The sequence below is a fragment of the Macrobrachium rosenbergii genome, chromosome 59, assembly GCF_040412425.1.
Source record: "Macrobrachium rosenbergii isolate ZJJX-2024 chromosome 59, ASM4041242v1, whole genome shotgun sequence".
NCBI classification, from domain to species: domain Eukaryota; kingdom Metazoa; phylum Arthropoda; class Malacostraca; order Decapoda; family Palaemonidae; genus Macrobrachium; species Macrobrachium rosenbergii.
Genome location: NC_089799.1, coordinates 25077114 through 25091822, shown reverse-complemented (window position 1 = coordinate 25091822; position 14709 = coordinate 25077114). Strand labels below are relative to the sequence as shown.

The 14709-nt window shown below is 34.2% G+C and overlaps 1 protein-coding gene across 2 annotated transcripts in view; it reads left to right on the top strand.

Moving 5' to 3' along the window:
- Window positions 1-14709, top strand: part of LOC136837527 (neurotrimin-like) — a 195884-nt gene that overhangs the window by 65850 nt on the left and 115325 nt on the right. For both annotated transcript variants that reach the window (XM_067102374.1, XM_067102373.1), the window contains exon 3: window positions 14523-14683. In XM_067102374.1, coding sequence (XP_066958475.1) covers window positions 14523-14683 — 161 coding nt within the window. The remainder of the gene's footprint in view (window positions 1-14522; window positions 14684-14709) is intronic.

The following is a 14709-nucleotide window of genomic DNA, read 5'->3' as shown; positions in this document are numbered from 1 at the left end:
GTCCGGATGCCGTTGAGTTTATATTGAAGTTTTTTCGAACTCTCGAATGAGTTCCTTCGCAGAAGCAGGTAAATTACATTATAGCTGTCCAGAGTTCATTTACTCCTTCACGTGTCGTTAAGGAATAAATGCACTTTGGACAGGTGGCTTCTGCGAGGCAGCAGGTAAACTATATAACAGCTGTCCAGAGTCCATTTCATCCTTTACGTTTCGTTAACAAGTAAACGAACGTTGGACAGCTGTCATATAATTTACAGTCAGCTAAAAAAAAAAAAGATTCATTCGAGAGACTGAGAAACTGCGATACAAACTCAACGGCATTCAGAAAGCCATGCCTTTTAAATGGCAATGTTTATCACAATCACAAATGATGATGTTTACGATAATGGTATCACTATCACACGAATATTAATAATGACAACAATATCGCCCATAACAGAGTCATAACACCGAGGTAGAGATAAGAAAGTTGGCGGAAGACGAGACCGGCAGAGCAACAATAAGTCCAGCATCAGAACAATACATGACAGATAAGGCATTTTGGGGGGGGGACCACTTCTAGGCGGTGCAGATAAGCGGCTTCCCTGTTCTTCCTTATCACCTTGCGCACTCCTCTGTTCTTTTCTCCGGTCGCCAGGCTTCGAAGCTTCTCTCTCTCCTTACTATTGTCGTCTTTATTTTTTCTTTTTAAAGGCAAGCTGTCAATTTTCTTATCTCTTTTAATCTTCAGGTTTTAGTTGGACAATTTACGTTTGGATGCCGGTTACGTCGGACTCTCCTTAAAAACTAAAATCAACTCCAGTTCAGGGTTCCTGCTTACTATGGAAAATTATTTTATGAAGGATGATATCAACAACTTATGCATAAATGAAGCTTCCCTAAAAGATTCGTTTTTGCACGGTACTATTTAAAACAAACAAATGCTAGGAATATTGTAGCTTGTCATGTATATTCATATTAAGACCTGAATCTTAAAAACTGAATATGTGTGTATATATATATATATATATATATATATATATATATATATATATATATATATATATATATATATATATATATATATATATATATATATAATATCACATACACAATTGTTCTATGCATTAGTCTTAATACTAAAGGACCTCATTCAAACTGGATGGTATCTAACAGTTTTTGTTTCAGAATAGTTACTTTCTTGGAAAAACGAATCATTTTAGGTATCATTTATGCATGGTTGTTGATATCATCCTTCATAAAATAATAATTTTCCATAGTAAGCAGGAACCCTGAACTGGAGTTGATTTTAGTTTTTATGAATGGACATCCAAACGTAAATTGTCCAACTAAAACACAAGATTAAAAGAGATATAATGAAATTGACAGCTTGCATTTGTTTGTTTTAAAAAGCAAAAAAAAAAAAGACGACAATAGTAAGTTGAGAGACTTTTCCTGGCGACCGGAGAAAAAACAGAGGAGGCGCAAGGTGATAAGGAAGAACAGGAAGCCAGCTTATCTGCACTGCCTAGAAGTGGTCCCCAAAATGCCTTATCTGTCATGTATTGTTCTGATGCTGACTTATTGTTATACATATCAAGTACGGATATTTGATAATGTGGACTGTTTGTCCAAGAAAGCTTGTAACTTTTTCTGAATAAAAACCTGTTAGATACCATCCAGTTTGAATTATATATATGTATATATATGTATATATATACTATGTATATATATATATATATACATATATATATATATATATATATATATATATATATATATATATATATATATAAAACATTCTTTTTCTGTCCTTTCAAGGTAGGATTTGTTTCCCTATTAATTTCTGGTTTTCATTTCCAGTTTTCAAGATTCAGGTTTTATTATGAATGTAGATGAGTAGCTACAGTAGTCCTAGTATATATTTATTTCTTTTAAATAATACCAAAAACGGTGCTGTAGGGAAGCTTCATTTATGCATAAGTTGATGAAATAATTTTTCATATCAAACAGGAATCTTGAGCTGTAGTTGAGTGTAGTGTTTAAGGAGAGTCCGACGTAATCGGAATCCAAATGTCCTTTATCCAACTAAAACAAGAAGATAAAAGGGATAAGAAAATTGGTAGCTCGCCTTTAAAAAAAGATGACTATAGCAACAACGAAAATCAGTAATATATATATATAAATTATATATATATATATATATATATATATATATATATATATATATATATATATATATATATATATATATATATATATATATATATATATATATATATATATATATATATATATATATATATATATATATATATATATATATTGTATGTATGTATGTATGTATGTATATATACACACACACACACACACACATATACACACACATATATATATATATATATATATATATATATATATATATATATATATATATATATATATATAAAATCAAATCTTGACTCTAAAGAAAGAGTCCGTTGTAAAGTGGAAAAGGTAAAGCTAAACAAATAAAAATTCTCGTTAATATATTTTAAAAATCCCAGCAGAAGTACTCTGCTCCTCTATATAACACAGGTTTCTAGGCATTGCCCTTTCACTGAATTAGGTGACTAATTTTATTCCGCTCTAATGAACTTCAAGCTTAAGGTTTATTTTCCGAGTTAGTAATACAAGTAAAAAGAGACCCTCATTATCCTGTTGAAATTGAATATGATATTAGGCCAAAGGCTAAGCACTGCGACCTATGAGATCATTCAGCGCTGAAACGGAAATTGACAATAAAAGTTTAAGAGAGATAACAGGATGAAAACCTCGCAGTTGCACTATGAATCAATTGTTAGGAAAGGGTAGAAAGTAAGATGGAAGAAAGAGAATATGAAATGAGGTACAGTAAGAAACGAAAGGGGTTGCAGCTAGTGGCCGAAGGCACGCTGCAAAGAAGCCTTAAGTAATGCCTACAGTGCCCCGCACGAGGTGCACGGACGGCACTAGGCCCCTACATTATCCTTATTGGACTGGAAGGTATATCAGTGTTTCACACGCTGCATTGAATTATGGCAACGGATATTTCATTATGCAATTAAATCACTTGTTGATTTCTTTATGTTCATTTATTTATTTTATTAACCGATCTATTCATTTGCTTATTTATTCATTAAATACTTTTGTTTGTTTACGTTTTGTTTACTTAACTTATGTAAGCGTGATATTCTTCAGTTGTAAAAAAGAAAGTGAAAGCCTGTGATTTTTCTAAAAAAGATATTCGTGGAAAATAGCTTACGCTATTAAACCTTGAGCTGTTTTCCACATTTTTAGCTCTTAATTCATTTTATATGCAAATCATTCTTATAACTTTTTTCGCGTTTTATCATTCTGTTGTGTGGAAGGCTGTGACACAACTTAAAGAGCTTTCCCCTGGATACATATAATAATAATAATAATAATAATAATAATAATAATAATAATAATAATAATAATAATAATAATAACAATAATAATAATAATCCATAAAAATCTCATATTAGCATGAGTCACTAAACTGGTGAAGAAATACACAGTGGCGTAAATGTTAATATAATTCTATTTCTATTTCTAATATATATTTACATTTACCCACTGTGGATTTCTTCACCAGTAATAATAATAATAATAATAATAATAATAATAATAATAATAATAATAATAATAATAATAATAATAATAAACTACTGTCACTCCACGCTTGCTATTTTCATGGCATTCATTATAATAAAACAGTAATGATTCTTACATAAGTATTCTGTTAAACACCAAATTGAAATATTACCAGTTTTATTTGGACATTAATATGTTAATGTATCGGCGCAATTAATTGCCTGATCATCTATGACAGGAAATTTTAATTTCATTCCTAATTATGACAGTGACGGCAAAAGTAAGTCTATTCCCAAATTGCATTATGCTGGGAATGTCTGGTTTAGTTGCATTTAATTTATTTTGATGATTTGTTTGCAGTTCCTGTCTGGGAATCGGGAGTGACTTTCGTGGCAGAGTGAATAAATGAGTTTTTAATTTTAATTCTTATTTCAGTTTTTAATTCAGAACTTATCTCCTTTTAACAGCAAACTTTAGCATAAATTCTTGGGCGCATTTCCTCTCAACTGTCATCCTTTGGAACCGTCTTGCTTCCGTCTTCTTTATTTTGGACGGGAAGGCATTTAATTTCAAATCACGTAAATATTTTCATTTAAAAGATATCGCGAAATTAAAATCATTTAAAAGCTTAGATGGAATGATGTGTTTATTATCATGTATGAATAAGTGCGTGCTCTACTTTCGTTCGTGCCCCTAACATTAAAATATGATTTAAAATATCTTTAGTTAGAACGTAGTTCTGTCTGTCGTTTAAATGCTTGGACGGAATCTATACGGTGTGTTTCATTTTTTATGAATGAGCCTCAATATACTATTCCTTGTTGTAAGAGCATATAGTGAATTTATTATTTGCTTTTTCATTCAGCACAGTTGTTACTTTTATCTCTTATTTCCACCGCCTACTTCATTTTGTTTTCTGTAAAAGAAAACTATTGTGCCGGCTTTGTTTATCCTTCCGCCTTCAGATCTAAAAGACTACTGAGGCTAGAGGGCTGCAGATTGGTATGTTGATCATTCACCCTTTAATCATCAAACATAGTAAATTGCAGCCCTCTAGCCTCAGTAGTTTTTATTTTGTTTACGGTTAAAGTTAGCCATAACCGTGCTTCTGGCAACGATATAGGATAGGCCACCACCAGGCCGTGGTTAAAGTTCCATGGGCCGCTGCTCATGCAGCATTATACCGAGACCACCGAAAGACAGAGCTATTTTCGGTGACCTTGATTATACGCAGTAGCGGCTGTACAGAACACTCCATTGCGCCGAAGAAACTTCGGAGCTTTTTTTACTTGTTATTTGTAGGCATTAATTCTGAAGTGTCATATATATATATCTAAGACTAATCTCCTCATTTCAAGCAGCTCCTTTTCTAACTGTAGCAATATGGAAATACAACGTTCTGGCAATAATAATAATAATAATAATAATAATAATAATAATAATAATAATAATAATAATAATAATAATAATAAACTACTGTTATTCCATGCTTCTGTATTCGTAGTTTTTATTTTATCAAAACAATAATGATTCGTATACGAAACACCAAGTTAAAAAAAAATTACCTGTTTTACTAGAGCATTTATATATATATATATATATATATATATATATATATATATATATATATATACATATATGTATATATATATATTTATAATTTAATATATATATATATATAATATATATATATATATATATATATATATGTATATGTATGTATGTATATATATATATATATATATGTATGTGTATATATATATATATATATATATATATATATATATATATATATATACATATACATATATATATATATATATATATATATATATATATATATATATATATATATATATATATATATATACACATACTGATGTAAGTGCATACAGTTTAATGTATTCATTCGAAGAAAACCATGCAGTTCCCGTCAGCTAATAAAAATAAAACGAACAAGACTTAAAACGAAAGAAATGCTGAAGAGAATGGCGCAGAGCCACCTGTTACGTTATGACAAGATTAATATTTTGGTGGTGTGATAAGCCCTATTTATTGTACAACTTACATTAAGGCATCACAGAGAAAACAGAGCAATTCCTCGCCCAGCTATGATGTGTGACTAGGAATATTTTAGAAACAGCGAAACAATTTTAAAAGTCAGCAGTCGCATTTACGGACGTTTACTTTATGGGAAAATCACCTCACGTGCAACGGAGTGAATTCTTTTACCGGTAAAATATCGATCGTGATTAAACTATTCTTCAGATGAAAATAAGACCCAGCTGCAATAAACCACAATTTAAGGAGTACTAAAAAAAGAAAAAACTGATAAGCATTCCATGTAAAAGGTTTCAGTTTTCTGAAAAGAAAACTATTGTGCCGGCTTTGTCTGTCTGTCCGCACTTTTTTCTGTCCGCCCTCAGATCTTAAAAACTGCAGAGGCTAGAGGGCTGCAAATTAGTATGTTGATCATCCACCCTCCAATTATCAAACATACCAAATTGAAGCCCTCTAGCCTGAGCAGTTTTTTTTAGTTTATTTAAGGTTAAAGCTATCCATAATTGTGCTTCTGGTAACGATATAGGATAGGCCACCACCGGCCCGTAGTTAAAGTATCATGGGCCGTGGCTCATACAGCATTATACCGAGACCACCGAAAGATAGATCTGTTTTCGGTGGCCTTGATTATGCGATGTACAGAGAACTCGGTTGCTTGTTTTACCGATGTGTTTTTGCTTTCCTCTCTTGTGTCTTGAGGCAATTTGTCAGCGGGGCGCTTCAGTGACATAGATAACATTTTGGAACTTTCCTTCCGTGATTACAAATATTCAGAAGCTCTCTTTTACAAGTTATTGAAGTTTGTCACTCTCTAAATTTGAAGGAGATTAAGAAAGCCAATATCAATAACCAGAGCAATATAACTCCTCATAGAGCATAGTGTTGTAGTAAGGATAATTTAGGGTCTTCACCCATCCATTGTGATCAAGATCTGAAGCCTGTGTTAGGAAAAAATAAAACTAATAATTGGGAAAGAGGCACTTCATTTTAACTTGTATCTTAGAATTCATTTTGAATTAATTTTGTATCATCTCTCTTTGGAGTTAATTTATGTTTTGGAAAGAAGGAAATGATAATTCTTATCGACATATGGACATGCTTAGCATAAATCTGAATTAACATTTTTTAAATCTTTTCACATTTGTCCCCTACTACTTGACTCAGTCTGCGGCTATTTTTTATCATATCTGAAATCAGATAAAATAAATAATGCGCCGAAGTTTCTTCGGCGCAATTGAGTTTTCTGTACTGCCGCTACAGCTTATAATCAAGACCACCGAAAATAAATCTATCTTTCGGTGGTTTCGGTATAATGTTGCATGAGCCGTGGCCCATGAAACTCTCAGCCGGTCATGGTGGCCTGTGTTGTTGCATTGCCAGAAGCACAATCATGGCTAACTATAACTTTAAATAAAATACAAACTACTGAGGCTAGAGGGCTGCTATTTGGTATGGTTGATGATTGGAGGGTGGATGATCAACATACCAATTTGCAGCCATCTAGCTTCAGTGGTTTTTAAGATCTGAGGGCGGACAGAAAAAGTGCGGACAGAAAAAAGTGCGGACGGACAGACAAAGCTGGAACAGTAGTTTTCTCTTCATAAAACTAACAAATGAGGAAAGTCTCCAGTCTAATTGTTTTTCAAGACGAAATATCAGGAATTTAGAACGCAAATGCTCTAACATACTGGATCTGCATCCGCTGACGTCACCGTAATGTTGCAGCTCTATAATTTCGTCACAGTTCCCTCATAGAACTCGCCTTCTCCGTTGACTCTCAGGCCTCGCTGTGACTCAGCACCAGTAGGATCAGACCTCTCCCTCTCTTCTCCCCCTCTCCCTCTCTTCTCTCCCTCTCCCTCCTCTCTCCCTCCATGTCACTCTGTCTAGCGCCATCTCAATTTAGTTATCGCGAGGATCTTCAATACCCAGAGCATATAGACTCGTCGGGAGGTTTGTTTTCCCGTCATCTTCCGCTGGGTCTACCCGGCTGTTCTTCCTACCACCTGTAGTATCTGAAGTTATCTTCCCATTACAAACATTGGTATTTTATCATCCTCTATACGCCATGATTGTCTTCCCAAGCCTGGAAGTCTTCTAAAACATTTTATTGTATTGTTGCACTGTTTTCCATAGTTTTATGAGAAAGAATTTTCATCTAAAGTACAATGAATCACAATTTGCAATCGAAGTTTTTTATCATCCATTAATGTAACTACAAATTGGAATATGTAGCCTATTACTCCCTAATAAGGTTAATTACCATACGCCCAACTCTGTCCCTAAATATAGGTCATACTACCAAAACTGTGTAAGATTTTGAAGAATTCAGAACAATCCAAATACTACTATGAGCTGTGCTAAGGAAAAAAAAAAAGAAAGTAGGAAAGTCCTCTCGGAACCATTTTCTTGCTTCCGTTGTCCTTGACTCCTGCAACCTTCTTTTTTTCTTCTAAAAGCCGCGCCTAATTGCTTCCTTCGGGTAAGAAGCCATTTTTTCTCATTCATCCCTCTCTTTTGTTTTTTCTTTAAGTTTTCCTCCTCTGACGCGGACTAAATAACGCTGATATATTATATGTTCTGCTGTTTTGTGCTACTGTCAATGAAATCATGACTTTATGTTACTGGGTCTAATATAGTGGAAATGAAAATTAGATATTGGTTATCAGAAAAATGAGACTAAGTCTGGTATCATATTACCAAAACACCTTTCTAAGATAGTCTGCAGCTAACATACAGAAATATATATACACACACACACACACACACACACACACACATATATATATATATATATATATATATATATATATATATATATATATATATATATATATATATATATATATATTATATATATATATATATATATATATATATATATATATATATATATTATATATGTGTGTATACATATAATATATATATATATATATATATATATATATATATATATATATATATATATATATATATATATATATATATATGTGTGTGTGTGTGTGTGTGTGTGTGTGTGAGACGTTTCAAAAGTTGTAACAACCAAACGACGCTCTCCTCACGCCCACGGCGAAATATGCACTCAGGAAATATGCGCTCAAGTAGTAATATGCACTCAAGACGAAATACGCTCGAAATGCACCGAGTAAATAATAAACCGTTGTCTGCAACGCATTCGGACGCTGATTATAATGCTGTCTCGTATTACGAACTACGTGCCAGGATGATTGCTTTTGGAAATCATCTGTACAATCGAGGCAGCCCTCGTTGTGCGTGTGCTTTTAATCAGAGCGATATGGAGGAAGGGAATGAACGTATATCTTGAATGTGTGTCACGTTATGAACTCCTTTCATTGCGCTGCAAGTGTTTCATTGCATGCCCGTGGAAACTTTCCCGATGAGGAACGCTAGAGGGATTGGTGGGTGTTTAAAAGGCGGTTGATGTGGTCTGGGTTGCACTGCAGCTATGTGATTTTATGATTCATTCTTTCTGGGTGGCATTTACACTTCATTAACACGTAAATTACATGCTATTAACATGTAATTTACACGTCATTTTCGTATTACTTTCATGTGATTTACATGTTATTTATACGTTATTTGCACGTCATTTACAAGTTATTTTCTCGCCACTTTCACGTTGTGTTCACATCCCTTTCACGTAATTTACACGTTCTTTACACGTAAATTACACCTATTAACACGTAATTTTCACATCACTTTCGTAGAATTTACACGTTATTTATAAGTCAGTTAAACGTTATTTATACGTTATTTGCACGTAATTTTCAAGTTACTTTCACGTTATGTTCACGTCACTTTCATGTCATTGACACGTTTTTTACACGTAAATTACATGCTATTAACATGTATTTACACGTCACTTTCTCGTCACTTTCAGGTAATTTACACGTTATTTATAAACCAATTACACGTTATTTATACGTTATTTGCACGCGATTTAAAAGTTATTTTCACTAAATTTTCTCGTTATGTTCCCGTCACTTTCGCGTAATTTGCAAGTTTTTTACATGTAAATTACACGCTATTAACACGTAGTTTGCACGTAATTTTCACGTCACTTCTAGGTAATGTACACGTTATTTATACGTTATTTGCACGCAATTTACACGTTATTTTTCACGCCACTGTCACGTTATGTTCTCTCCACTCTCACGTAATTTACACGCTATTAACACGTAGTTTGCACGTAATTTTCACGTCACTTTCAGGTAATTTACACTTTATTTATACGTCAGTAACACTATTTATACGTTATTTGAAGGTAATTTACAAGATATTTTCACGCCACCTCACGTTATGTTCACGTCACTTTCATCCAATTTACACGTTCTGTACACTTAAATTGCACGCTATTAACACGTAATTTAAACATAATTTTCACGACACTTCCAGGTAACTTACACGTCAGTTACATTGTATTTGTACGTTATTTGCACGCAATTTACAATTCATTTTCACGCCACTTTCACGTTATGTACATGTCACTTTCACGTAATTTACACGATTTTACACTTAATTTAAACGTTTACACAATTTTAACGTCATCTGCACGTAATTTTTACATCGTTTCACGTAATGTAGACGTATTTACACATTATTTACACATAATTTACACGTTATGTACACATCATTTTCAGGTAGTTTGCACGAATTGAAAAGTAATCACATTCGCTTAACAATCGTAGGGATCTGACGCCGAAATATTCAGCGAGGTGAGAGATGAGAGGAAACCGTGAGGTGAACGAGAGAGAAAAGACTGACCTTTTGTTTCATTTGTCATTTTTAATCCTGCAACACATTCTAGTCCGATGTCCACCTGTATGATATTATCTGTCTAGTTCAGTCAAAGGAATTACCTTCTATTTCTCATTGAGATTTCCTGACATCCGCAAATCAGCGTAAAAACTAATTATCGTAATGTTCACTATTCTCGTTTTTCTTTGAGTTATCATTCCTCTTTCATTAACTCGCTCACCATCCTTGGCTTCAGAGAGAAACGTCAAAACAATAGCTATTTTATCTGGCACTTTTTTTTTTTTATAATTCCGCCTGGTGCGTCATGCCTTTGATGTAACACTCTACATCCCGCTGATTAATATTCGTAGGCATAATCCTTTTAAAATGGTGTGCGGCGGGAAGATTATGTCGTGCATAGCTATAAAAGGTATAAAAGACAGATATTTGTGATATGTTATTTGTGCAGTTCGTTTTGAAACGCGTAATCCATTCGCGTCATACTTTTGCATTTTGGGGAACGAGAGACGGATGACTTTATTAAGGCCTGGGAAACAAAAGGCACAATGGAGAAAGAAAGCGGAAAAACGAGAGAGAGAGAGAGAGAAACTTGATCACGGCGAGGAAAACAAAAGGCACAATAGAGAAAGAAAGCTGAAAAACAAGAGAGAGAGAGTGAGAGAGAGAGAGAGAGAGAGACGGATAACTTTATTATGGCGAGGAAAACAAAAGGAACAACAGAGAAAGAAAGTGGAAAAACGAACGAGAGAGAGAGAGAGAGAGACGGAAAACTTTATCACGGCGAGGAAAACAAAAGGAACAAGAGAGTAAAAAATTGGAAAAACGAACGAGAGAGAGAGAGAAAGAGAGACGGAAAACTTTATTTAGGCGAGGAAAACAAAAGGCACAATAGAGAAAGAAAGCTTGAAAACGAACGAGAGAGAGAGAGAGAGAGAGAGAGAACTGGAAAAATAGATAGATAGAAAGAGGAAAAAAATCGCGAGAATAAAAACGCTGAACCACATTTTTATCTTAATTAACTAATCTGCTTTCAAGTCATTAGGATGCAGAAAAACCGACTTGCTCCAGAGCGTGGGCAATTCCGCTCATTTATATTTCAGAGCGTCTTTTTTTTTTTTTTTTTTTTTTTTTTCCTCCTCCTCCTGCTCCTCCTCTCCTCTCCCTCCGAGGAGTTTCGTATAATTTGTCTTTTAATATTTTGTTTTGGAAAGCCCAAGAATAAAGGAGGGTGAAAAATGCTCTATTAAATTTCATAATTTAATTGCAAGAAAGAACAGCCACTCATGAATCGCGCAATTATGAACCAAGAGGCATATTCCTTTCCCCGGCAAAAGATGGCGCTGTTTTCATCATCGTTATCTTCATCTTCATCATCATCATCATAATCCGCATCTTATTCATTTCGGAATTATTATTATGAGATGAAAGATATTCTTTTCCCGGGAAGGTCTGCGCTATTTTTATCGCAATTATCAACATGATCGCCTTCTCATTGCTTGCGGAAAATAATGAGTTGGAGAGTAATCCTTTCAGTGGAAGCTGCGCTGTTAATATCTTTACTCTTTTTATTATTATCATCACATGATAGGCGTCAAAGCGCGACAAAATTAACGTGAAATAATAGATATTTTTAACTGACAGGTAAAACTATACTGTTATCGTCGTCAATATTATGATCGTCGCATTGTTATCATCGTCCCTAGTACAGAAGCGTATTAGATCTTCGCTTGTTTTAAACTTTGGTGAAATCATTTAAGAAAGCAGGATGAATTCCAAAGTGGACAATGTGAATAGTTAGTACAGGAAAAAGAAAAGTGTCAAAATTATTTTTTTAAAATAAGAGTGAGATGAATGTAGATTCTGGAAATGAAAGTGGATCTTGTATGAATGAAAGAGAAGTAAACAAGATATCATAGCAAACTGAAGCATGTTTTTTTTTTTAGATTACTTTTCTTGCTAGCAAAAATTTACAGATTATACTAATTATTCCTGAGAAATTCTGAAACTTGAATACGAAAAATGAGCTTATTTTCAAGTTACAAAATACAAAATGTTGTATAATTTTCTATTGGATTTTTCTTGTGTTCTAATTTAACCTTAACCAACAAGGGTCACGGTGAGCTTTCCGCAAACCACACAATAATTGTCATAAGAGATGATTGGAAGTGACAGACTACGTCTTAGGGGATTTTGCCAGAGTAGATCTGGGAGTCGACGTAATTAATCTTCCGTAGCCCAGCCGTCATGAGAGTAAGTAATCCCACAGCCCAGTTCTCTTTAGGATCAACAAGAAACGTATTCTCCCCATTCGATAGACCAATCATTTCTAGTTTTCTGAAAAGAAAACTATTGTGCCGGCTTTGTCTGTCCGTCCGCACTTTTTTCTGTCGGCACTTTTTCTGTCCGCCCTCAGATCTTAAAAACTACTGAGGCTAAAAGGCTGCAAATTGGAATGTTGATCATCCACCCTCCAATCATCAAACATATCAAACTGCAGCCCACTAGCCTCGGTAGTTTTTATTTCATTTAAGGTTAAAGTTAGCCATAATCGTGCTTCTGGCAACGATGTAGGATAGGCCACTACTGGGCAGTGGTTAAAGTTTCATGGGCCGCGGCTCATATAGCGTTATACCATTGTCCTTCTTTCACAGACAGGCACTTTTCTTCTGCTTAATTCTACAGTCTGGGAACATTTCATAGCAACCAAAATCCGAGACCACCGAAAGATAGATCTATTTTCGGTGGCCTTGATTATACCCAGTAGCGGCTGTACAGAAAACATTTTTCACTTGTCTTTAGTTAACCTAATACTTCGTGTCTTTTTGCTCGCAAAACTAGAGATTTCCACCAATTCGTCTCTGAAGCTGTCTCTAAATATCTTCTTCCCATAGGCTACCCATCAAGAGAGTAGGTAATCGTGCAGCCCAGTTCTTTTTGGGATCAACAAGAAACGTTTTCTGCAGTCAATAAACAAATATTTTTTTTTAATTAACCTCACACCTCGAGTCACTGGCCTCGCAAAAAAACAAAACACATTTGGCGAACAAATACTTCAAAACCACGTACAGTAGTTTCGGGAGCGTGACGCTCCCCTCTTCAGCGTGTAGGAAGCATGAGTCACCGAAACTGTATGTGGATTTTTAAAATATGTTTGTTCCCCAATTTTTTTTTTTTTTTTTTTTTTTTTAAGTCTCAGAGTTCGATACTGATCTGTTTCCTCGCAAAACTAGATATTTCCAACAATTCATCTCTAAATGTCTTCTGTTGTCATTTCTTAATATTCTGTATTTGTTCTCCAATTTGTGTTTCTTTTTTTCGAGTGTCAAAGCACGATACTGACCTGTTATCCTCATTTCGTAGCAAAACTTGATATTTCCACCAATTCGTCGCCGAAGCTGCCTCCAAATGCCTTCTTCCGTCATTTTTGAATATATTTGTTCCTCCCAATTTGTTGTGTGTTTTTTTTTTTTTTTAAGTCTCAAAGTTCGATACTGATCTATCATCATCATTTCCTTGCAAAACTTGGTATTTTCACCTGTTGGCTTCTAAATATCTTCTTCCTCTGTCATTTTTCATATATTTGTTCCCCAATTTGTGATTCTTTTTTTTAAGTTTCAAAGTTAGATTCTGATTCTCGCAAAAATCGTTATTTCCAACAATTCGTCTCTAAATAGCTTCTTCCGTTGTTGTTTTTAAATATATTTATTCTCCAATTTGCAGTTCTTTTTTTTTTAAGTTTCAAAGTTTGATACTGATCTGTCATCATCATTTCCTCGCAAAACTTGATATTTCCACCAATTGGCTTCTAAATACCTTCTTCCGTTTTCATCTTTTAATATACTTGTTCTCCAGTTTCTTGTTTTTTGTTTTCAGTTTCAAAGTTCGATACTGATCTGTCATCATCACTTCATCATCATTTCCTAGCAAAACTATATTTCACACCAGTTGGCTTCTAAATATCTTCTTCCGTTGTTATTTTTTTAAAAATATATTTGTTCTCCAATTTGTGGGATTTTTTTTTTAAGTTTCACAGATACTAAATGCCTTCTTCCGTTGTCATTTTTCAGTGTGGTTACTCATCCTATCAGCCAGAGGCGAGGAGGCTGCGGCTGCCAGCGGACAGTTGGAATCGAGCGGCGCAGGCGTAGTGAACAACAGCGTCACGGTCGTTCCTCTAGGGGAGGCGGCCAAGTTGGCCTGTCCCGTTCCTGCCGAAATGTATGGAACGGTAAGTTGAGGATATTTTTATCGAGT